This window comes from Phasianus colchicus, chromosome 2 (assembly GCF_987193195.1).
Source record: "Phasianus colchicus chromosome 2, bPhaCol1.hap1.1, whole genome shotgun sequence".
NCBI lineage: Eukaryota > Metazoa > Chordata > Aves > Galliformes > Phasianidae > Phasianus > Phasianus colchicus.
The window spans coordinates 37,059,500-37,085,764 of record NC_143437.1 but is presented as its reverse complement, the minus strand read 5'-3'; the positions used below and the strand labels follow the sequence as shown (position 1 = coordinate 37,085,764).

Genomic DNA, 26,265 nt, shown 5'->3' with positions numbered 1-26,265 from the left:
ATGGAGTCGAATATACAAATGTCTGCACATATGACATCTTTCTATTGTGCTATATGTAGCTGTTACAATTTGAATTATGAAGTAGTTCCACGCAGTATGATTTTTTCATAATTATTTCACTAAAATATAGCTTAATAGGAACTGCAGTTGGAGAAAGCTGTATAAAGAAAACATAATCAGCTCTACAAGCGAAAAGTTTATTTTTTTTATCAGTTTTCTTTTTTTCCAAAGAGGCATTATCATATCAGGGATATCTGGTGAGATTAAACGTCATTATGTTTTAGAAATTTCCAAACAACTGTAGCAATGACCAGAAAAGAGACTGGATTTTTCAAAGAATGACAGAAATACATGAAGAGAAGTTTTGGTTGTGCAAAGAAAAACATTTTTGCTTTTTTCCCCCTGCTTACTGAAAATCTAAAATATGCAAATAATTTGTATAAATAATTTTTGCTGATTCATTATGAACTACTTTGTACAGCAGGTCCAATTGATTTTCCATTCGATGTATTTGATGTGAGGCTTGGTAAAGGGGAAAGTCGCCTGTTCACAGGCAAAATAAAATGGCATTTCTATATCCACTTTTGTACTTGTAAATTTGAATTGTTTTGTTTCATTAACCTAAGACTCAAACGAGTGAGTGATTTTTAGACTCTGATGTGGTCATGTGTGGGGTGGGAGGTGGGAAGCCAATCTCAATAGTTTTCATTTCATATTCTGCTTTCTTTTTGTTAGCGTTTGTTTTCCTTACCATTTTTGTACTACAAAGGAATTTATGAGTCAGGCTGATTTAATTCTAACAGTCTGGGGATATGTGAAATTTTGTTATAGGGAAAATAAAGAGCTATTTTCTGCTAAGATAGTTTACTTGCAGCCTGTTTCTCACACCATTCTTAATAGCTTATATCATAGTTCTGCAGCTCTACATTTGGTTCTTTTATAGCCTAACCTGAGCTCCAGCTGCTATTTAGAAATGCCAAGTGTTTTACTGTGAGTGGAAGACATTTCTTTCTCCCAGATGAAAAATGGAAGACTCACTTGTTCCTCCTTAAGAACTGTTCCCACAGAAATGCCATTGAGTTTTTCTGGAATGTGACATTTCTCAATTAAGTCAGCAATTATGTGCTTTCTGAAATAATTGCTGGATAGTCAATGGGTGATATTTTGAGTTTCTGCATTTAATTATTCCCATGAAAAAAAGCTGCTAAATAGGAATTTAGTATGCTCTGTCAGAATTCCATCATTGAGTTCTTCTTTCGCATTATTTAACATTATTGCAGAAAGGAAATGTGGTATTGGTAGTTTTTGGAGTCAGGCTCCAGGTTTTATCATCTCTGGCCTATTTGGACAACAGTATTTCCTATAGTGACTTGCTAGTTCTTTTCTACCATGACCTGCTTGTCTTTACATTTAATTCTGGATTATGCATGATTTCATGACTAACTACAGTTGTTAGAAATGTAATTACTTTCTAAAATGCACATTTTTATTGGACATAGCACAAATAAAAAATAAAATATTGATGTTATAATACTCAGGACTGATTTCTAAGTATGTAAACCTATTCTGCAGAAATATGTAGAAGTCCTTCTGACTACTAATTCATGAACTAACATTAACATTGGTTAATGTTTCTGATGTTTAGAGGGTAGCTGGATCTACATTTTCTTTTTTAGTATCTTTTCTTCTTAATCTTGAAGGCAGATGTCAAGCATTTTGAGGCTGCAAATATTCTGAAAAGAGTGCTTTATCAGAAAATATGAATTAGTTGAATATAGACTTGAAGCTAATATTATATCATACTTTTGTCAGAAAGTAATTTTAGCTTGGGAATGGAAGTAGACAAGCATCATGCTCAGGTGTAATCAAGTGGTGATTAGAACAGTAGCTTTCATATGGAAAATATGGAAAAAGCATAAAAAAATGTGCATAAAAAAATGGAATATTTTGTAGTGGTGGTAAAGGGCAGGGCAGAGGTAAGGTGAAGAAAGGATGAGAGAGACTGAACCTGGAGAAGTTCCCAAGGTAATTCTTCACTGTAGATGATGATGAATCACTTCAGATGGTGAAGAATTACACAGTACATCACCTTTGCAAATAACACAATAACAAAACTAGTCACAAAATTGTAATCTGTTTTTTTTTTCTTTTGTTTTCCTGTAGAGACATCATGAATAATAAAGTATTTTATCAACATCCCAATCTCATGAGAGCTTTAGGCATGCATGAGACCGTCATGGAAGTGATGGTAAATGTACTTGGTGGAGGAGAATCCAAGGTAAAGCAGTTTACTCTTAGAAGACAGAGAATTTAAAATATAGCTGTTCAAAGCCTTATCCTGTAAGGTGCCAAGCACTCATTGGAGGTACTGAGACCACAACCTTTTACTAATTTTCAATAGCACAATAATTATCATTATGTTTTTAGAAAATTCCATTCTTCTGTTCTAGAAAAAGATGGATTTAGCACTAAATTCAGATGCTTTCAAGAAAAAAATGCATCAATACCACTTCATATGTTTAATGGATTTTAAAGGGATTTGAAGAATCTTTTTCAAAATTAATTAAAAATGGATGAAATATCACTTTGTAAATCTGAACATTCACGTTATTTCATGTTTGAATCTAGAATTTGTGTGAATCCAGCTCTTATTTTCAAGTTGATAATCAGATTTGTGTTATTCAGTGAGCTATTAACGGGCTTGGAGCTCTGCTGAGTTCAGGGTGAAACCTTAAAATATCCTTACTGGTATGCATTGAATACTATGCATAAATACTAGTATGTTAAATGACTGTTACGTAAATAATCTCTTGCAACTTTTATGCTTGTTTTAGAGGTTGAGCTTTAGTCTGTTTTCACTTGATTTTTAGGAAATCACTTTCCCAAAAATGGTGGCAAACTGCTGTCGTTTCCTATGTTATTTTTGCCGCATTAGTAGGCAGAATCAAAAAGCTATGTTTGATCATCTTAGCTATTTATTGGAAAATAGCAGTGTTGGCCTTGGTAAGTAATGTGTGTGGTTTGTGATGTTCTGAACAAAAACTGTTCTTTTTCTCTTCTCCCCCTGCTCACCGTCTCATTTTTTTTTTTTTCTCTGTTCCTCTGTGCTTTGTTTTTGTTTGTTTGTTTGTTTTTGTCTCAAAGCTTCTGCTTTACCTAATTAAAAAATATCTTCATTAACTTTATAGCTAACTCCAGAGAAAACCACAATATTAACATTGAGTTGAGGTAATATTGTATACACCTGGTGGTATATGCCTGGACATTAAGGAAGAATTAGTGTTTAGTTGAATTGTTTATGGAGGAGAATAAAATCTTGATTTTGATAAAGAGGATCATGGATGAATGTTGGCAGTCTTTAACTGGCTCATTTCTCACTGCTGAGGCTTGCTGTACTGTTTGATTCTTTTGAGTTTTCAGTATATTTCTATACCAGTGGGTCAAATACAAAGCTCATTTTGACTATGAGTACATAGGTGCCCAGAATTAAACTTTACAATTTTCCTAAAATGTTAGCTTTTCTTTGCTAGGCTGCTGTGTTACAGAGAAGATGTTTTCTTCCTTCATTTAATTTAGTCATTTTAGTGCAGAATGTATATAAAAAAGTCTTATTTAAATATAAATACAGGACAGAAAAATAAACCAAAATTCCTTTTGGAGAGAAAATGCCAAAGTCAAATGCATTTGGAATGTTAGTAAGAAACTATTAGCTTTTACTGATACTATATTGACTGCTGTTTTAACAGAAATAAATAACATGTTCTAATATTTTGAAGCTGAAAGATATGTTCAGTTTCAGTATATTAGATAAAATGTCATTCTTTTGGACATAAAATTTTCTTCATCTTTTCCTCAAAACAAAGTAATCTCAGTTAAGAATATTGTAAAGAATAACATTTTTAAACAAATTTTGTGATGAGAATGGGAATGTGTGGGACAGGTTTTCTAGCATAAACATCTAAGTTGTGTTTTTGATTCCTATTAATGTTACGTTTCATATGAGTGCAAGATGATTATAAATTGAGTGTTTTAACTGATACATTTATAGTAATGTGCTGACTAATTACAGAATGTTATATTTTATTAACTAGTTTTCGTTATTATACTATTAAATTGTTAGCTTCTATTAAATTACTACTGAAACAAAATGTTATTTCAACAGCCTCTCCTTCTATGCGAGGATCAACTCCTTTAGATGTTGCAGCAGCATCTGTGATGGATAACAATGAACTTGCACTAGCTTTAAGGGAGCCTGATCTGGAGAAGGTTGGTAGCTACTTTATCATGCATATTTTTATACCTTCTGGAAAGGCAAAGATTCCTTTGCTCAGGCCTGTAAAAAGTAGAACGGTATAATCAAAATCCAAGAGAAAATTATATGGAAATTTTAAATAACCTTTGGAGGAAGATTATCAGAATCTGATTGTTTGCTCTTTCTGCTGATGTTCTGGATGATTGAACTTTGAGTTTATGGTTATTACATGTGCAGGAAATACTGACAGGAATTGATTCAAGGGCAATAGTGGCATCCACCCTCAACAAAACACCACTGATAAAATCTTCCTTTGTTTTTCTGTTTTGATGATTACTCTTTTGGGAAGATTATAGAACAAATCATGCTAGAAGTAATTTCTGAAAACCTGAAAGACAAGAAGGTGATTGGGAGTAGCCAGGAGGGGCTTACTGAGGGTAGATAGTGCCTTAAAATTCAGAAAGGAGAGAGAGAAGTAAAAACTACTACTGTAGCTGCCAGTCCGAATTATAGTGAATATAAAACAAATTCATGTTTAAAAAGTAAGAAAGAAAAAAAAGAGTGAAAAGCAAATTTAAAATAAAAGAGCGCACCTGTAAGTTACATATGATATAAGTTTTCAAAGATGGGTAGATATAGTAGGGGACTGTCACCAAGCTGACTAATACTTAATGCTCATGATTGGAAGAGAAATGTAGAGACCAAAGCAGTGATGTATAAAGAGACAAAGTGAAGGCTTTGCAGTTAGTAGTGGTGGAAATAAGGGAATGTTGGGAAGGCGAGCTAAGAAATAAGTTGTTCTTCTGTCTTGCCTAAAATATCATTTGGTTACATTCACAGAATCACAGAATGGCCAGGATTGGAAGGGACCTCAAGGATCATGAATCTCCAACCCCCCTGCCACATGCAGGGCCACCAACCTCCCCACTCAATACTAGACCAGGCTGCCCAGGGCCCCATCCAATCTGGCCTTGAACACCTCTAGGGACAGGGCATCCACAACCTCTCTGGGCAGCCTGTTCCAGCACCTCACCACTCTCATAGTAAAGAACTTCCCTCTGACATCCAACCTAATCCCTCAACTTAAAACCATTTCCCCTTGTCTTGCTGTTATCTACCCTTTCAAAGAGTTGATTCCCCTCCTATTTGTTGGCTTCCTTCAGGTACTGAAAGGCTGCAATGAGATCACCCTGCAGTCTTCTTTTCTCCAGTCTGAACAAGCCCAGCTCCCTCAGCATGTCTTCGTAGGGGAAGTGCTCCAGTCCCCTGACCATCTTTGTGGCTCTCCTCTGGACTCTCTCCAACAGCTCTCTGTCTTTCTTGTACTGGGGGCTCCAGATGGGGCCTCACAGAGCAGAGTAGAGAGGGACAATCACCTCCCTGTCTCTGCTTGCTGGCCACCCCTCTTCTGATGGAGCCCAGGATACCATTAGCTTTCTGAGCTGCAAGGGCACACTGCTGGCTCATGTTAAGCTTTTCATTCATCAAGACCGCCAGGTCCTTTTCTGCAGGGCTGCTTTCAAGGACCGCCCCTTCCTGTATAGATGCCTGGGATTCTTATGGCCCAAGTTTTAAGCCTTGCATTTTGCTGTGTTGAATCTCATTAGGTTCACCTGGGCCCACCTTTCAAGCCTGTTGAGGTCCCTCTGAATGGCAGCCCTTTCTTCCACCGTGTCAACCACACCACTCAGCTTGGTGTTGTCAGGAAACTTGCTGAGGGTGCATTCAATTCTGTCATCGATGTCATTGATAAAGATGTTAAGATGTTCAGGATAACAGAATGTAGAAGTCAAGTTCAAGACAATATAAGTGGAGACTTCGCTTTGCAACTTTACTTCTCTCTCTGTCTCTCTCTCTTTTTTTTTTTTACAAGAAATATCTTTTTTTTTTTAACCTTATCTTGCTTTATAGGTGGTTCGATACTTGGCTGGATGTGGATTGCAGAGTTGTCCTTTGTTGATTTCTAAAGGCTATCCAGACATTGGATGGAATCCAGTTGAAGGAGAGAGATATTTGGATTTTCTTCGTTTTGCTGTATTTTGCAATGGTAGTATAAAAGCCTTTCAGTTTTATAACTTCCTCTAATGTCTGAATAAATAGCTGCATTAAATATTTCATTTAAAATAACACTGCAAGCCAATGTATTAAGATAAATTTATGGTACAGTTCGAGTAAGACTATGCAAGGCATGTAGTGACGTAGATGCCCATTTCACAGATCTGGTAGGCTCCTTTAAGCCTACTCCCTGATTGTTAGACCTATCTTTAGTCCTTGGAATGGATGCATCTCCTTTGGAAGTGGAGCAAATTCCCCTAAATCTAATTAAGATAAAATTTATGCTAGATGTAGAGCCAAAGACCCATCATTTGCTTAAGATTTGAACAGTCCAGCTTGTGTTAGGCAGCTATAGTGCTCCTGTCATTAGCACTCTCACTTCAAATCACTCATGTTTTGTAATTTTGAATAGAATCACATATTTGATTTCATAGCTTTGAATAATAATTAGAGGGATATATTTGTGTGTTTACACAATTTTGTCATGATATTTAAACAGGTTTGTATTTAAGTGTCTACTTAACCTTGCATCCTGCATTTCTGTGTAACTTTTTCTAATTGTAGATAGAAACTTAAATTTTAATATTTCATGTGATAGGAGAGAGTGTGGAGGAAAATGCTAATGTTGTAGTCAGACTGCTTATTCGTCGACCGGAATGTTTTGGTCCAGCTCTAAGAGGAGAAGGAGGCAACGGTCTACTTGCTGCCATGGAGGAAGCAATACAAATATCAGAAGATCCAACAAGAGATGGACCTTCCCCAATTAATGGATCTAGTAGAATCCTGTAGGTGCAGTGTAATTGCTTACATCGTCATCATATTTATATATCAGTTTCATAATCCTAGTCATGAAATGACTTCTTTATTTTAACACACAAATTATTGACTAGATTCTTCCATAGAGAGTAGAGAATGATGTTTTATCAAGTACTGCTTTTCCCACAGTTAGATTTAAATGGCTTTATGTAAATATTATATCCTCTTCAGAATTCTTTTTGCTCAGTTAAGAATTGGTCCTCTGATTGGATGAGACAGATAAATTATTACAATGGAGATGTCACAACAGTCTTCTAGCTACAAATTCCATTCTGTGCATGTCCACTAACAGTGCACTGGATATGAGGAAGCCACCACGTAAAAGCTGTAGCAGCTATAAGAAGTTTTTTATTTATTGCTGATGTAAAAACCTTCTCCTATTTATTTTTTCATCGTTTAATTGTCGTATCGATTAACTAATTACAGTGAAATGGAAGAACAAGAAGATGACACCATTCATATGGGGAATGCAATCATGACCTTTTACGCTGCTTTGATTGATCTCTTAGGACGCTGTGCCCCTGAAATGCATGTAAGTTTTGTTTATTCACATATTGGAAAGTGCAGACAGTTTTACTGGTTGATTGGTTTTCTGCTGTTGGGTTTTTCCATGAAGACGCATGGAATTGGGTACTAAAGCAGTTTTATGACTACATACTATCTCAGTATAGGTAATGTGTACCTTGAACAAAAACAGTGTACGCATAAGAACAAACAAAAGCACCAAAATAAGAAACACAAAAAACAACATCAAACCAACAACTGTTATACCTGAAAGCATTGTTCAGCCAGGAAGGGGAGAAAATATATATTTTTACATCTGAAAGTCTGCTTTTGTTTTTTATTTTTTTCTTCTACCATGTGCTACATTTTTGATGCTTTGTTCACCTGTTTTTCCAAACATTCAATTCTGAAAATGGGTCTAATCTTATAACAAAAAAAAACCCTTTAGATTTCTAGTCTTTCCATATCTGCATCCAAAACACAGCAATTAAGTATAGATTCTCTGAAATTTACAACACTAAACATAATGAGTTTGAGAGCCGTCATTCTTGTGTATTTATGGTTTGCAAAGTTTCCACGTTATGAACACATATACAAGATAAAAAGAAGACCTGTGTAATATTTTATTTATCTTTTCCTTAGCTAATACATGCTGGTAAAGGGGAGGCCATAAGAATCCGGTCAATTCTAAGGTCTTTGATTCCACTGGAAGATTTGGTGGGCGTAATTAGCATTCCATTCCACATGCCAACCATAGCTAAAGGTAAGATGATTATTGTACTGTTTTTCTCTCACCCAATTCTTAAATTTTATGATTAAACTGTATAGTAATATACATATTTCCTTCAGTATTTCATAGTATCCTAGAAATTATGCAATGTATAATTCATATTAGAAGTAAAATCACATTTCAAACGTGTTTCAAAAATGTTTCTGCATGCAACAGTTAATCATTCTGTGTATGCTTACATCACTAATGTAAATTTATTGAAGAGATTTTATGAAAGTCTGTTAAAAATCTGCAAATGTATACTTTTTTTCTAAAGTAATTAAAAAAAATAATCCTTGCATTTGTTGTTCTAATCCTACTGATCGTTTCTACCAGGTCTTACTAAGGCACCAGAGTTGTTCTTCAGCAACTATGGTGAAGTTATAGATATAGCATACATGTAATTCTGCTTACATAGAATTCCTTGCAATACTTGGGCATAAAGTGAACATTAATATAAAAAATATATGCTTTTTGGGGTATCTTTAGAAAAAACCTGGATTGTCTAAAAACTTTCAGCACAGGAATGCCAATAAGTTACAGTAGAAATGATTAAAAAAAAAAATCATTCTGTTATTACAATTATTTATCTGTATTCCAACTAGTAATAATATAGATCTAAAAGTGCTATCTAAATAGCATAGAGAACAGCTCACGGATACCAAATTATTTTATTTTGTTTTCAAAATGAAAATGTAAAGATTAAAAAAAAAAAATACTTCTATTAATTTTTTTCAGGTATTTTGAAAGTTTCCAGATAGAGAACTTTGTTGATTCATTGTCATGCATCACAGGTGTGCTTACCAGTGTCTAATTCCTGGGATGTTTGAGATGGAATTATTCTATTAGTTTCTAATTTTCTAATTTCTTACGAATTATGCATAGGTGGTCTAGAGATTAGTTAGTCTGATCTGAGTGTTTTTCATCTTGTTAGAATATCAACAGTTGGGAGTCTCTTTAAACACAAAGTATGAACAGAAAAGTACTTAAGGACTTAGAGTTCTGTCAGAGTAGAATTTGCCTTATGCATTCTTTTTCAGTTAACCACATTATGTTCCCATTGTGTAAACAAAGCCACGAGGAAGATAATTTCATATCTACAGAAACTTGAAACCTCCAAGGAGAAGTAGCATAAACAGCCTAGTTTGCTGTCGAAAGATGTTCCTTGTCATTGAAGTTTCATTTTTTCCTTTTAGATGGTACTGTGGTGGAACCTGACATGTCTGCGGGGTTTTGCCCAGATCACAAGGCAGCCATGGTTTTGTTCCTTGACAGGGTCTATGGAATTGAGGATCAGGATTTTCTTCTACATCTTCTTGAAGTTGGCTTTCTGCCAGATCTCCGTGCTGCTGCTTCTTTAGATACAGTAAGATTTTGAGACTTTTGTAAATTTTGTTCTTCTATCTTAGTGAACACTAAAACATTTTTCACCCCTCAGAGTTTTGTTGTTTTTTTCTTAAATTTTTTTTTCGTATTGTCTTCTGCTGACTGGGCTGCCTGTTGCTGATTAGTTTCAAGAATATTTGAAAATCAGTGAAAAGGGATTCTTCGGAATAATGCTTCGATTCATATAGTATCCCCTTTGATACCCATATCCATTGAGAACCAATGAACAGTAGATCAGCTGTGCCAGTAAAGAATGAAACTGCAAGTCTCTTCCCAGGGATTTTGCTTCAGGAATTCATTAGGGGCATGTGCTTTGTTTTTAACATCTCTTTTTTTTTTTTTTTTTTTTCCTTTTAACTTCTCCTAAAAATAGCTTTAGCTTTCTATACTTTTGAAAGTCTTTTTTTCCTCTATTTTTTCTTAGTTGGATTGATACAGAAAGGTCAAATCTAGAAAGAATATATGAGGGCTAAGACATGAAAATTGATTTCTCTGACCTTTTATTTAAACTTTTGTTTAATAATTATATTTTTATTTAAGAATAGGTGAGGATCTGTTCCCTGCTTTGAACTTCTGCTTGATTTTACTGGGTTTTGTAAATGCAAACTTTCTGAGATCAGATAATACCAGTAATGTTTTTGTAAACCACTGTATGACATTCTTCAATATAAATTTGAAAACTGTTTTGTTTTTGAAAAGCTATCTTCAGTTTCCAATTTCATTATTTTGATCATGCTTTCATTCATACAACCATAGAAAAAAAGTGCTATCTGTGAGGAGATGACAGAAACACAATAAGGAACTAGACATTCAGTATCCAGTGGGTTTCAAATCTGTATTTGTGCTTTAAGTATTTCCTCTTTTAATGGCTAAAAAGTAAAACAAACAAACAACAACAACAAAAAAACCTTTAATTTGTAACAACATTGACAAAACAAAACTAATTATTTTCTTGTTTACTTTGTAGGCTGCTTTAAGTGCTACAGATATGGCTTTAGCTCTGAATCGATACCTTTGCACAGCAGTCTTGCCTCTGTTGACCAGATGCGCCCCTCTTTTTGCTGGCACAGAGCACCATGCTTCCCTTATTGATTCCTTACTGCATACTGTGTACAGACTTTCAAAGGGCTGCTCTCTTACCAAAGCTCAGCGAGATTCCATTGAGGAGTGTTTACTTTCTATCTGTGGGTAAGAACATATTCTTGTCTGTAGAGGAATGTGAGTTGATAAACTGACCTCCATATAACATGGGAACACAGAACTGTGCCATCAGTAGCAAAATTAAGAATTTCTGCTGAAACATGATTGTGACATTTTAAAAATAATGGTTGTATTCTGCTTGCTATTTTATTAATTGCTTATATGTCTCTAGTTACTTTGCTTTACTGAGTTTTTAAAAATTATATGATGACAATGTTTTGGCATGGAAGATGTACTGCAAAAAACAAAGCTCTGGAAATGTTGAATTGTGCATTCAATGAAGTACAATTTGAATTTCCTCAGCCTTACAGGCTGGCAATGTGGTTTATGATCAATAGATCATACAGTTCAAAGAAGATATGTATTTTGTGTTACATTTGAAATCCTACTCAATGACTGGTATAGTCATATTTCATCATTGACACTTGATGGAGGAATTTCATCTTCTATCTACAAGTTTCAAAAACATTTAGTTACAATCACAGGTTTTTGTAGGTTTACAAGGTCAATTGTAATGCACTGTTGAATGTAATCCCTAATGACAGTTAGCGACATCTAGGCTTTCAAATCACCAGAGCTCTTTTAAATGCTTTACTGTAATTATTATTATTTTTTTTATATTTGTTCAGAAGTGGCATACAATTCATATTTTGAAGCTAAGAGAGAGGAACAAAAGTACCATACAAAAATTTGTTATATTTCACATTGATTGTTCTCTATACACGACCTTCTTAAGGACCAATAACAGAAATGAGTGTTCCCTATTTTTCTGGAACAATTCAATGTCTTTGTCATTCTGAAATACATATTGTATATATTTCCTCCATCCCTCCAGTTGGCACTCACTACTGCATGTCTGATTTAATACATCTGAAGAATTAGTGCTCATATGTCATTGTTAGTTAATAAGATATTTTTCAGTACCTTTGAGGTATGTTGTAAGAAATTCACATTATAGTTTCTGCTTGTGGACAGAGTGACCATAATATATAGTATGAGAATTCAGATATTTTTTTTCCTGATTTATTACATCTCTGTCTACAGGTCAGATGTTTTCCCGTGCTTCCTTAAAGGAGTTGATTTATGACATTCTGAGAAATTTTTCTTTGATACGTGCTTCTTTGCTCTCTTTTTGGACATAATCGTTCAGTGCTGCAAGCAAAATCCCATTACTTAATGAATCTGAATAATTTTAATGTAGAATAGAATTGACAGGTTGCTTTAATATATTTATTATTTATTAATTTATAAGCAACTGTGGTGATACACTCTGTTGAAATTGTCTGTCTGCTTTTAGGCAGTTGAGACCTTCTATGATGCAGCATTTGCTGAGAAGATTAGTATTTGATGTTCCCCTATTAAATGAACATGCAAAGATGCCTCTCAAGGTAAATGTATACTTTAATTTCAGTAGTATTCTTCTCTTGTAAGAAAATTAGTCTGATTTGCATCCATCCTTGTAGAGTGATGAAGTCCATATCTAATACATCTAATGTTTATAAGTCCTTCCCCTCTGTCCCCCCACCTTTTTTTTTTTTTTTTCTCCAAGACCGTATGGATACAGAATAGGGACATCTTTGGGGGGAAAAAAATGATGTAGAAGTGTATGTATGTGCACAAAGATAGTAACTGATAATTTGCTTGTACCTTTCATTTTGACATCTGTATTGTTTTTTGTTTCTCTTGGAATAAAGACTCTTCTTCTGTGGTTTGTGCTTGGAAATCTAAACAATATGTTTTTAATTAATCTTCCCTTTTGTCTTCAGCCCTCAACAGTTTTAATCTATATTTTCTTTCTGATTAATCATGCACAAGAAAAAATGTTGTTTTTTTTTTTTCCTTTACATTACAAACTCTTTAAAGGTTCTTCAGATTTCATTGCTGGTTATAAGAAATATATAATTTACTGCCTGTCATACTGGTGCTTTTCAGCAGCCCTTTTCAATGCTTTTCCACCAGCAGTTTGAATGAGATATGACATCGTTTCTTATTCAATGTTTCTTTTTGTTTCAAAAGCTACATATCAGGATTAATTGCATTATATATGTCTTGTTTGCTATAATACTCTTCAGAATTGTGCAGGATTTTACTATGCAAGTTTATGGATGTCAATGGGTGCAATTTTTTCCACATGGAGGAATATAATTCCACACCTTTGCCTATAGAATTCCATGTCAGACCATTTTGCCAGACTGCCCCTCTGCTGTTATCTCTTGCACAGTAACAAAATGTAACAGAATATTGGTGGAAATATTCAACCTCTACTGCAATACCACCACCATCTGCCTCTTATTTCATGAACTGACATAATAAAATAGGAGGCATTACTTTCAGATCATCCCTCATACTAATTGGTTATATGTATTGTTTTCTGATTCATGTCAAGTTTAGCAAAATTTCAGTGTTAAGAGTATATTGTTGATTAACAGAAAGTCCTCATTTTTGTACTTCAAGAACTTGTTTGTTTTACTTAATACCAGTCCCTATTTCTACAAACTGATATTATGAATGTCTGCACTTTTCCATGTTGTCATTTGTTTTCACTAGAAAAAAAAGAGAGCTTAGCAATGACTTACAATATTTTGCCATCATGCTTTGCAAATTGATGTTGAAACTGTTTTTTAAATTTTTTTCTTTTTTTTCTTTTTTTTCCCCCCCGAGGAACTGTTAAAATTAACACTGAATTGAAATTCTAGCTAACTTCTTCATAAAGAGCATCCTGTACCTTAGGAAAAGCTTTGTTTGTCTGCAGACTAACTTAGGTTAGTCTAGTTTTAATACTTACTTATATCAGACATTCATTATCATTTGGGATTGCCTTTCATAACAGATGACCAACTAATTTTTTCTCAACTTGTTTGTGACTCAGGGACGTAGACGATCCATTAAATGTAAAATCTGTTTTGGTTTGACAAATACCTGCTAGAAGGTCCTTGCACCATTTGACGTCTTAATAATCTGGAATTTTGTAACAATTAACAAGAAACCTGCATGTAATGAATGACAAAGAATAAAGCTCACTGCCAATTTTAAGAAAAGGCAGGAGGGTAGGCTGGTAGCAGGTTTTTACAGCTCACAGAAGAGATGAATCACACAGTTGAATATCTTTCAGACATGTGAAGTGTAACTGGGAGCTAGCTTGTATCATGATTCTCTTCTCCACCCTGCAGCAGTTTTTGGGATAGCAGAATGCTGATTGGGGTGAATTCTGTCAGGTTTCTTGTGGTGGTGGGAAACATGATGCTCTGTATATTTTCTGCATATGCCACTAATGTTAAAAGTAAAAACTGTTTTTCTTGTGTGTTTATCCACAAACAAATAGTAAGTGAAAATCACTGCTTCTTTGTAAAAGTTAAAATTCTTGTGGCAGTGCCTGTAGATGTTGAGTGCCAGAATTGGAGAACATCAGAAGTTATATTTTATTTGCTTTCAAAATATCTTCTGTTTTAGTTGCTGACAAATCATTATGAAAGATGCTGGAAGTATTATTGTTTACCAGGTGGATGGGGTAACTTTGGTGCTGCCTCAGAAGAAGAACTTCATTTATCCAGAAAGTTATTTTGGGGTATTTTTGATGCTTTGTCTCAAAAGGTAATTCATTTTACTATCCATCTACCGCTAATAAAAAATGTTTCTTTTCTGTAATCTGTAACTTTTACCTATCTTCTATTAACCTAGTGCTATCCACCTTAGAGTTAATAATGCATAGTGGAAATATAGACATTAGTAAAATCTCAGTCTTCTAGTTTAAATCTTCCTGTTACATATTCAGATAGGTATACCTATTTGTCTGTTCATTAAAATTAAATTTAAAAAAATCTATATCTAACATAGTAATCTTGAAGTATATCTATATAGGTCAATACTTCAGAGCCCTAAAAGCAAACTCAAGACTCTGAAGATAGCTGAAAGCTGCCTTTTCTGCCTCACACACTCTAGTTTCTTCAACCGGGGTTACTGTCCCTCCAAATAAACTTTTCAGAGAAGGATCTGCAGGTGCTGGTCAACAGTATGCACAGTATGCCCTGTAAATAGGACAAGCTGCGTTTTTGGGGTGCATTAAACAAAGCATAGCTAGCTGGTCAAAAGAGTGATTCTCCTGCTCATTTAGCAATGGTGCAGCTTCACCTTGAATGCTATGTACCATTCTGGTCTCCACCGTATAAAATGGATATTAAGGTACATGCTGTACATGCTACCAGCTGTAGTTCCATAATTTGTTTTGGGCAGTCAGTTGCTTTTATTTTCAGAAAAATTCAATTTCTCACTAAAAAAGCCATTCTATGGCTGCTTGGTTTCATATATATATCAGTTTTAGCAATGATGATGGTTGCTTTCTTTGACTATTCGTTTTATATCCTTTGTGTGGTCTACAGAAGTATGAACAAGAACTGTTCAAACTGGCTTTGCCTTGTTTGAGTGCAGTTGCAGGGGCATTACCTCCAGATTATATGGAATCAAATTATGTCAATATGATGGAAAAACAATCTTCAATGGATTCAGATGGAAACTTCAATCCCCAACCTGTTGATACTTCAAAGTAAGAAATTATTTTGTTGCAACTACTTTTTTTCCATGAGTATATGAAGAAAGGAGTCCACTGTTGGTAAGATGTGAAATCAGTCATGACTCTTCTGAATTCTCATCGTCTAGGTAAAATGTAGACCTTGCATTTTATTTTTATTTTCTTTTTAATGCATTTTCAGCCTGAAGATAGAGCTCTCCAGTTACCTTTGTGCATCTGCTGCTGACAGCTGAGCATGTTTTTAGGAGCTGGGAAAGTAGGAAGCTCTACGTCATCCCTGCCATTATGAACGTGTGCTAAGATTAGTATTCTATTGCCTGTGAATAGCCATGTACCTACAGAAAATGATAGTGATCATATGTTCATATAATCTCTTTTTTACTCTGAATAATGGGGAAATTAATAGGAAGACAGATCTTCATTCTCTCCCGAATGTGAGATTCTGCCCTTCTAAGTTCATAGAAAGAATAGGTATTGGAAAGAGATTTTTTGTCCTAATTTTTTTTTTACCACAACTGGGACCGTGTTTTCCTTTGTATAAAATAGTCTTACAGTGGTATGGTTGTTCACTGTAACTCAAAAAATACTACTTGTAGGAAATTTACTTCAGTTGCCCTTGTGGACTTTCTGTATTAACATTCAAAGAACAGAATGCAGTCAGTATATTCATACCTTTGATGCATAGTATATTGATACAGGTGTACACATGGAAATATGATAGCAGAAGCCATAGTATAGACTTGAGTGTAGGAATCACATTTGTCACCACTGAAATTCATCTATGAGGTATTTAATATATATATATAGAGAGAGAGAGAGAAAGATTTAACAAAATTTAGTGAGGGTATTATCAGTTAATTAATAAGAGATATGACTTCTGGTGTCCTTTCAGAGGAACATTGTAGATAGCCATAATATACTCAAAACGTCAGAAGATGTCCCTTAACAACACTAAAATCATTGGTCACCTCATTTCCTTAAGTTACTGTTTTGTGATGATTCAAGACAAAAAGAAAGCACTGCTTCCATCCGTGTCACTTCCAACCAGTTCTTTATTCTTCTTCATGTCAGTCCTGCAATCATTGCTTACCAGCCCTAGCCCTATTTATATAAAGCTATAAATAATGACCTTGTTGTGCTTGTCCACTTCTTATATTTCTGAAATTATGCAAATTATTATATCACCAGTATTTTCTTCTGAAATGCACACTTTCAAATAAACCAAAAAAACAATCTATTGATGATGCTGGATCAGTGCTTTCTGTCCTCTGTGTGTCTGGGTTCTTGCAAACTGTTATTCTGCCTGTATACAACATCATTTTGTTTTACATACCTGCTTTTTATCACTCTATAAATGAAAATCCGTGCTTTTCTGCTTTGCAGTAGATGGCGCTGTAACACGGTTGCTGCCAAAATTCTGTTTAAGGAGGGAAGATTATGCTATTTCTAAGTGATCAAGAATGCAGATAAATACTGATATTTGAACCATTTTTGGAAGAGGATTCTCTCTGTTTGCTCTCTTGTTTGATGGCCCAGGACAGCTGCTTTTCTTTTATTGCTTAACAAATTTTACTTAAGGGCTAGCATATCTTTTGCATATTTCTATTTTTGTGTGTTTTTTTTTTTTTTAAGTAATATTTTTAAGCTGTTCACTAAGGTGGTGGAAAATAAACAATTAATTTTCATAAATTAATGTTCTTCAAGTATGTAATAAAATTTATAGAAATATGTAAAATTCGTGATGCGTTACAATAAAGGACTGTTCTAGCTCTTAGTTTATTATGGATATGTATAATAAACTACTGCATTTCTGAAGCTATAGGTCGTATTTATATATTTAATCACAAAAAAAAAAAAAAGAATACTAGGAATAGAAATAAGTAACAAAAAGAGTAAGTGCTGGATATCCTTACTGAATTTTTCCTACACATGTGGGTCAAAAAGATTAAAATCCTGTAACAGCTGTAGTTTTCATTCCAGTCATGAAATAGGTCAGATTTCATCTTTGATATAACTGTGTCTTGGAGAAACTGTGTGTAAAGAAAGCATCGCACTAAAATGCTTTGAATTGGGGTATGCATTGCAACATTTTTAAAAAACTTCTAATTGAAACATATTTCAAGTTTAACATGTGTGATATTTTAGCTTTTTTTCCCCTTAACTTTCAGCATTACAATCCCTGAAAAACTAGAATATTTCATTAACAAATATGCGGAACACTCTCATGATAAATGGTCGATGGAAAAGGTAAAATCTCTCTTCCTTTTAATCCTATTATTAAATTTTAATTTATATCCACTTAATCTGAAAAAGATTTAAATCCGAATGTCATTGTTTTTCATAATATTCTAAGTTGTTATGCAGGTAAGAAATAAACAAAAATTTTCTTGAAATAAATTTTTGGCAGTGTAAGATTTCTGTAAGTTCACAGAAATATTTCAGGATAGTCTTTCAGCATTTCATTATTTTTATTGCTGATCATTAAGCTAATATATTTGGTTAATTGTTTGAGAGTTTTGCTGACTTTTTTATTTGTAAAAACATAAAATTTTAAAAAATACAGACACTTCTTGGATTTGTATGATTTCATGTAGTTTCTGGTGTCAAGTATTAAAAACTGTTCCTCAACTGTAACACACTATTCTGCTCTGTGGAGTTATCTAGAGGAAGTCAATAAAGACAAAATATCTTGAAATGTTTTCTTCAAGCAGTTATTAATTTTTAGAAAAGGTGTTTTTTAATAATTCTTTTCATTGCATGTGCATAATACAAAGATTCAGTGAGAAAATTGTAGAAAGGGCATTTTAAGAGAACAGACTGGCAGAAGCATTCTTCTACTCATTTGTACAAAGTAAAAATAGGATTTTTTATACTTTTTCCCTCTTTATGATTGTTTTCAGTTTGCCAATGGATGGACATATGGTGAAACATATTCTGAATCTGCAAAAGTGCAACCCTTAATGAAACAGTATAAATTACTCTCTGAAAAGGTGAGGAATTTTGTCATTCTTCTTGACCCAGAGTGACCAAATTTTTTTAGTTTTTTAATTTCTTTTAATGTGAAAATATCCCATTGCTTTTACATTCCTTTTTTTTTTTTTTTTTACACCACTCTTTTTTTTGTTTTTTAATAGTCCATCCCCTAGTGCGTTGTTGCATTCATCAAAATTATAGAAAGAAGGGATAGTTTTTTATTGTACACTAAACAGGCCATCAAAACAATTTTCTCTCATGGTTCAACATAACTGGCCTAATTTATAGTGAAACTCAAGTGTCATAACACCAGTATACTTTTAGAGAAAGGTCATCCGGGGATGCTTAGTGAAGATTAGATTTAAATTGAGTCTTTGTCTGTTCTTGTCCAGCATAGAATCACAGAATCATAAAATTTCTCAGGTTGGAAAAGACCTTCAAGTCCAACTAGGTTAGATTTGAAGACTGGAAAAGGGAGCAAGTTTGTAGGAGCTGGTTTTGTTCATCTTAAAGAAAGCTCAGAAGAGTCTAACCTCAGTCTTGTGTTACCTAAAAAATAGTTATAGAGAAAATAGTTATTTCTTTCATAGGCATGTACAGTGCCAAGGTGAAGCACTGGGGTATAAGTTGCTTCACCAGAAATACTTTCAGGACATCCTTCATTCCTTGAAAATTCTTTGAATTGGTTGGCTAGAGAAGTGGTAGACTGGAATTATTCAAGACATGGCACAGCAGATTAGATAACTATCTAGATAACTAGATAACTTAATCTTGATAACCTTGGTTAATTCAATTAGGTTAGGTAATCTGACTTTAGCACAAGGATGAGCCAGATGATCTCCAGGGTTCTCTTCTGATGTAGACTTTTTTTTATGGTTCTGTAATTATGTTGTTTTGTTTCATCTAGCAGAGAAAACACCATATTACTCCTGATAATTAACCAGTCTACCTTTGAGTTTGTATTGAGTTAATGCCATTAAGACTCTTATTTATCCCTGTGATCATCAGTTTCTTGCATGGCCGGAATTTTTCTCACCTATAAAATGATAAATAAACACAAATATTTTGTAGGCTTTATTTGCTTCATTGTAGTGCCCTTGTGTCATGATATCGATGCATTTCTTTTCATCTCATTATAATCAAGCAAAAGCACAATAGTTCAGTTTTTGCTCTGCACAGCTGTATGTTAAACAAGATAATCGCTGCCTGTGCATCCTTGTAGGAGAAAGAAATTTATCGATGGCCAATCAAAGAATCGCTAAAAACCATGCTGGCGTGGGGATGGCGGATTGAAAGGACACGGGAGGGAGATTCCATGGCATTGTATAATCGGACGCGTCGCATATCTCAAACCAGTCAAGTAAGTAATTTTGTTGAAACTTTAATAAAAAGTCATGCAAAATTTGCATTCCATTCTTTCATTTTTATAAGTGATAAAATAGTCCCATAGTGCCAAAACGTGAAAGGATTTTTTACAAGGGATCATACAACACCAAAGATTAGTTTGGGTTTCAGTGCACTGAAGCTTGACACTTCTTCACTGTTACAAAATACTGAGCTAACAAACATCTTAAAAAAAAAAAAAAAAAAAAAAAAAAAATTAAACTAGTTTTTTTTTATTTGATTTAAAATTTGCTAAATTATTTAGTAGTATGATTATATTGGGTATTGATGTTTTGGATTTTTTTGGTCATGGATGCCTTCAAATAACTAAACAAGTAAGGAAAGGTATACATATAATTGATTCTTATTTTGTCATTTTAAGAGAAGGAAATTGAGTACAAATATTAATGTTAATGAAACATAATGTTGACATGCATTCACAGCCAAACAATTCTGAAAATGTTAAAAACTTTTTTTTCTTTTTGATGGCCTTCTTAAATCAAAATGCTGCTAAGGTAGTATAATGCCAGTATTTCTCTCTTCTATCTTACAGCTGTATATACTTTGCAAAGTTAACTGAGTGGGGAGAGTAGCTCTTTCAGTTTTAGTCGTAAAGACATATGTGGAACCAGATCAGTGGAGGAAATAAGATGGAGGAGAAAAATCTCCACTTCTTTTCACTCATCTCTGCACAATTTGCATATGCAAGATTGGTAGTGCACCTGTGAAAAATAAGCAGTTGAACCTGCCCCTCCACTGTCTAGAAGTTAGAAAGTGAATATTATGTGATTTGATTTAGGATGAAGTAAAACTAAACTAAAAATTTAGTTTACAAATGATAATTTCATTCTGGAATTCTTCATTTCTTTCTTTTTTTTTCTTGTATTATTGCCCCCAAACAGTATAATGACATATTTTTGTATAAACTTCAAGCATAAGGAGCTTATTTAGAATTAGTAGCTTTATAATAGGGGTGAAATTACTCTAAAAAGAGCTTTTTTTGTATAAATTAGTCTTCCTATACCATAAAAAATTACTTAACTATACTAGGAGAGTTTCTGTAATCTAGAACACCATAGCATTTTAAGAGTATACTATCACATTAATAGTCACTGTATGTTTAAAATGTGCTATAATCACAGGCAAAATCTAGCATTTTCCCTTGTTCAGCTGAGAAATTGTTATGATGTTTAATCAGTAATGTTAATGTAATAATTGTTTACTTTAGGAAACACAGGAAAGCAATTATCAGATTTCTTTTGCTGCTTACTGCGTGTACGTCCATTGTATTATTGTCTTCTCTATCAGAAATACCTTTTTAAATGAACAACTTCTATGCCTCGCAAATACTCATATATGTGCTTCTAACTATGGTGCAAAACAAGGAGAAGAATTCTGTTCTTTTTAAAGGATGATATTCTTGTAGTGGACATGAGTATACCTATTACAGCAAAATCCAAAGAGGAAGGGCACAGTAATTCACTTTTTCTAGCCACATTTCCTGCAGCAATGGTTTTGCCATCCAGATAATCTCCATCATTGTTTATCCTTCTTTGATGTTTTATCAAAGAACCTTTGAACAAGCCTGTGACAAATTTAGGCAGTTGAGAGAATGACAGAATGATGGTATTTTCTGGCTGAGGAAGAGGACTTAGAGTCATGTATCTTGTTTAGTAAATAATATAGGTAGAAATAGAGTTGAATAGAAAAACAGGAAGCTTGATTTTTTTTTTTTTTTTTGCCTGAATTCAAGGTTTGGCCTGCTTTGTCTTTCTTTGGAAAAAAATAGAAAATGCGGAGATATAAATTAAAACTTTAGTACAGAATTATTCACAGTGAGTTCATGTCTTAAACGTTTTTTCAAGTGAAATTTGCTTTTAAATGAGTGGTGTTTACACCTTTTCCCTACATCCAGCTTCAATTTACTGCTATTGGTATGTTTTCAATTGGGCCATATAGGGAGTTCTTTTGCCTTCTAAAGTGATTTTCTTTTCTTAAGTTCTTTCATTACTTTCAGTATCTTGTTAAAGTTCACTTCTTCACATCAAGTACTTACAAATATTTATATACAACTCCAACACAACAACAACTCCACTGTTTTGCATGTTTGTCATTCAGATCTCTGTAGATGCAGCCCATGGTTACAGTCCTCGAGCAATTGACATGAGCAATGTTACCCTCTCCAGAGATGTGCACGTAAGTCAGAAGCACTTTTTAACCCTTTTGATAGTTAAAATGGTGGTTCTTTTTTTTTTTTTCCTCACCATTGCTCTTTGATTCTCTTTTATTTTTTAAAAAAGCAGTTTTTTTCTGAAATGCTCCAAAATTTCTTTTATTCCCAGATTACTTTTCCAAGCCTTGTTTGCAAACATCTTTCATTCTAAAGACAGTTCTGTTTAGAACAGTTTGGAAAATCACTTTTTTTTTTTTTCTGTTTGCTATTAATTTCACCACCAGCTTCCCCAAGTATTTTCTCATTGCTCATTTTTCTAAATTGCATCAGGAACTATTGACGTGACTTGTAATAAGAGATCGTGAGCAGGATTTTGACAGGTCTATCACTAGTTTGCTGTTATTTGGAACATTACTTTTTAGTTGGTAAACAAATGATGTTTCTGCCTTTAGAAAGTTAAGTTTTGTAGTGGTATTTGATGGAGCATGGTGCCAGGTTTTAAAGTCTACTGCTTTACTCTGAGTACAGTTTCAATATTATTTAGACATGTACTAGATCAGTTTAAATTACCATGAGATTTGGCACCAGCATAGTGATGGCAACATGGTGTTCAAAGCTAGTTATAAAAAACTTTTGAAATGCGGGGACTTTGCCTGTGCTGAGCTCTGTTGCAGTACAGTGAAAAAATCAGCAGTAATAAAGTAATTGGCTAACTACTTACTGAAGAATTCTGTTACCATAGGTCCATGAAATATGAAGAGTGAAATTTAGAGAAATTCTAAAGCTGCTTATGTTTAGTGGGTATAGAGTCATGAACACAGGAGGGGAGAGTTTATGTTGTTTTCTCATGCTGTGCTAGTAGTTCCTATTACTTATAGAATGGAGAGCTTTTCTGTGTCATTTGAGATATTTTTTTAGTTGACTGCTCTGACAAGCAGTTTGCTGATAAGAAGTTTGCTGTTCTTTATTTCCGTTTTGAAGTCCTTAGGAGGGTTCTTGCTCTCTTTGTTTTGAGAATCAAGTTCCTGTCTGACATACCAGTACTCTTCCTTCTCTATGTGATTCCTTTTGTTTGGTTTTAACAGTTCTTTTTTTGGCAACTGGTCCCTAATTCCTGCCTGCCCATCCTATGGAAATGCTGTATCATGATAAAAACTCTTATTTTTTTTTAATCATTACAGTGTCACTGCATTTAAACTGCAAATACACAAAAATTGTCATTATATCAACTAGAAATTTGTCCTTCCTTGGGAGCTGACTATTGCAACTCATTGTAAGTTCTCCATTTTTCTAAGGCTATGGCAGAGATGATGGCTGAAAACTACCATAACATATGGGCAAAGAAAAAGAAAATGGAGCTTGAAGCAAAAGGTAACATGAACTATAAGTATTTACTGCATTCTAAATTCTGTTTGATTATCTTAAAGCCCAAACTGGAGAAAACGTATGAGACAGGCTGCCTGAGCTACCACTGCTATAATACAAGAAGAAATCAAAAATCATGAATAACGATTAAGATAAATTAATATATTTTCCTTTTGGTTTTTATCTCTAAGACTATTGCTGATTGGGCTCTGATTTTTTTTTGGAGTACTGCTTTTTACTACAGATAGATCTAGAAGAATGTTTTGAATTGACAAATGAATAAATCTAGAGTAGATTCTTGATTCCACATAAAACAAATTGATTGTGATCTGTTATCTCTATTTACCAAATGATGAATTTTGTGATATACTGTGTGACTGCTGTTTCTTCTGTATTAGATAAATTTGTTCAACTATATGTAAAGGATTTTTTTTTTTTTGGACATAACATTTGCACATCTCCAATACTTGGAGAAACAACAAATTCTAATTTGCAGATGACTGAGTATAGGATTTTGTGTTATCCAAATGGGCAAAGTATAATATTATGCAACTAATTTGATTTTTTTTTTCATGTGCTGCATTTTTTTTTTATTTGTAAATCTCCACCAAATTTTATGGTAATTAAGATTTTAGGAAAAAGTTTGTTTACTTTTTGGCTTTCATGTATATACTATGTCCTATATAAGTGAACTACATCACTTTCTTGGATTTTAGTTGTTTATATATCTTGCTAAGTTATATGAATCCTTGTGGTTTAACACAGCAGCTATCGAAGCACCATACAGACTTTCACTCACTCCTCTTCTGTCCCAACAGGACTGAGGGAGAATAATAAAGAAAAAGTAGATCTTGTAGGTTCAGATAAAAGCTATTTACTAATACAAAAGAGTGAAATGATAGTAATGATAATTACTGTCAGAATGACAGTTCTTGGTTTCGGTATGAAATTCTTATTTACTGAAGTACATTCAGTTACATTAAACCAAGTTGCAATGATAATGCATGTTCATAACAGTTAAGCACTTTATCATATTTCACTTTTTTTTTTTTCTTTCAATAAGATAGCAGGTCTATGTTTAGTCTAGATTATCATTGTCTATTCCAGCCTTAATGTTTTCATGATTCCAAGTCCAACATATTTTCCTAGTTTTTGCAGCAGCTGTTTATATTAAAAGCGTGTATGTAGCCATGCCTAAAGTTTATATCTAAATATTTTACAGAAATATAGGTTGTTTTTTTTGTAAAGAAACAGAAAAATGAATTGTTGGTACTTCAGGCTAGACTGTACCGTAGCATGCTGTGTGATTACAACAGTATTTTTGCATATCAGGTAATATTGTGTCAATAGATGCTCCTAAACTGCCTTTTAATTCTCATGATATTCCATAGTAGGAGGAGGAAACCATCCCCTTCTTGTTCCTTATGATACACTCACAGCCAAAGAAAAAGCTAAGGACAGAGAAAAAGCACAGGATATTCTGAAATTTCTACAGATTAATGGATATGTAGTCTCCAGGTAATAAAACTATATTGTATCATCAGCAATGTTCTTTTTTATAGCAGAAACATGCAGTACAAAGACAGATACATTTAGTAGGTACATGTGCCCTAAGTCGCAAAATAACTATTTGTAGACATTGTGCCTCTAACAGTGGAGTGCCAAACTACCTTACTGGTAAAGCATAACGTCCTTATGCTCAGTCATTAAAGCGAAAAACAAAGCTTATGTTGTTACCAGATTACTAATAGAAGACAAAAGCCTACATCACAAATCCTATTTTTAATCCTAAATTAACTATCCACTGGTTAATTGTTGGTTTGTTGAAAGAAGATGGACTTTTGGAACCTGGTCCAAAAGATAAAGTAACATTTTAGTAGTTCTTTTTGTTTTTACTCTGAATTTTCACAAATGCTAGATAGCTGTTAAAAATTTCTTCTTTACAAATACAATTTTAGTCAAAACTCATGATGACGGAGACTAACTTTTTTTCAGGCATGATTGTTTAAAGCAAAGTGCTTTGGCAGTTTTGATATTCCCTCAGCCAAAAATCAATCAATGGAAGACATTAAGACATTAAAGATGGAAATACCTTACAAATAAGGGAAAGTAATTGAAATAATATTAAATTAGTCTGAGTCATGAGTTCTTTTTCTGTAACCTTCTACCTGGGAAACTTGAATTACATCTTAACAAATTGCTTAAAACCTAAATAAGTGTAAGAGAACTGTTTAATTTTAAACAGAACAATTCCTATATTAGTGAGCAGTTTATTATTACTAGAGAAAATGGCCTCAGACAAGGTAAGACTGTTTTTATTCCTTCTGCCAAGTTAAAAATTGACTTGCTCTTATTTCAGAGGACTTAAGGACCTGGAATTGGACACACCTTCCATTGAGAAACGCTTTGCCTACAGTTTCCTCCAGCAGCTTATAAGATATGTAGATGAAGCTCATCAGTACATTTTGGAATTTGGTACAGTACTACTTGTATAATTTTCTAACAATTCCCAAGATGTTTGAAATCATAAAAACAACTTAAAAATTTCAAAAAAATAAATTCTTTGACCAGGACTTTTTGCTCTAACTTTCTGCAGTCGATGATGATAATGAATTTTGGAAAGTTATGTATTTCACATTCATTCTAGTTTCCCACATTCATTCTTCAGACAAGTATTCTGCCAAAATTTATAATGACTTTCATTGTTTGAAAAACAAAATAAGATATTCCCTTGAATTTATAAACAAATTGATAACCTTTCACATGTGAGCATTGGTATTTACTATTCACATCTATTCTCTTTTTCACAGAGAAGATTAAACCAGTCATTTGTACACATTTCAACTGTTTTTCTGGAGGAGAAA

At 33.7% G+C, this 26,265-nt stretch overlaps 1 protein-coding gene across 1 annotated transcript in view; it reads left to right on the top strand.

Annotated features, from left to right (window-relative positions):
* Positions 1 to 26,265, top strand: part of RYR2 (ryanodine receptor 2) — a 355,102-nt gene that overhangs the window by 238,863 nt on the left and 89,974 nt on the right. Inside the window, exons 42-60 of the mRNA XM_090135386.1 lie at positions 2,164 to 2,278; positions 2,871 to 3,003; positions 4,163 to 4,266; positions 6,164 to 6,299; positions 6,906 to 7,092; positions 7,550 to 7,655; positions 8,270 to 8,390; positions 9,593 to 9,762; positions 10,750 to 10,970; positions 12,280 to 12,370; positions 14,433 to 14,573; positions 15,359 to 15,522; positions 17,676 to 17,754; positions 18,408 to 18,497; positions 19,703 to 19,840; positions 21,982 to 22,059; positions 23,332 to 23,407; positions 24,793 to 24,919; positions 25,761 to 25,876. Coding sequence (XP_089991512.1) covers positions 2,164 to 2,278; positions 2,871 to 3,003; positions 4,163 to 4,266; positions 6,164 to 6,299; positions 6,906 to 7,092; positions 7,550 to 7,655; positions 8,270 to 8,390; positions 9,593 to 9,762; positions 10,750 to 10,970; positions 12,280 to 12,370; positions 14,433 to 14,573; positions 15,359 to 15,522; positions 17,676 to 17,754; positions 18,408 to 18,497; positions 19,703 to 19,840; positions 21,982 to 22,059; positions 23,332 to 23,407; positions 24,793 to 24,919; positions 25,761 to 25,876 — 2,393 coding nt within the window. The remainder of the gene's footprint in view (positions 1 to 2,163; positions 2,279 to 2,870; positions 3,004 to 4,162; positions 4,267 to 6,163; positions 6,300 to 6,905; positions 7,093 to 7,549; positions 7,656 to 8,269; positions 8,391 to 9,592; positions 9,763 to 10,749; positions 10,971 to 12,279; positions 12,371 to 14,432; positions 14,574 to 15,358; positions 15,523 to 17,675; positions 17,755 to 18,407; positions 18,498 to 19,702; positions 19,841 to 21,981; positions 22,060 to 23,331; positions 23,408 to 24,792; positions 24,920 to 25,760; positions 25,877 to 26,265) is intronic.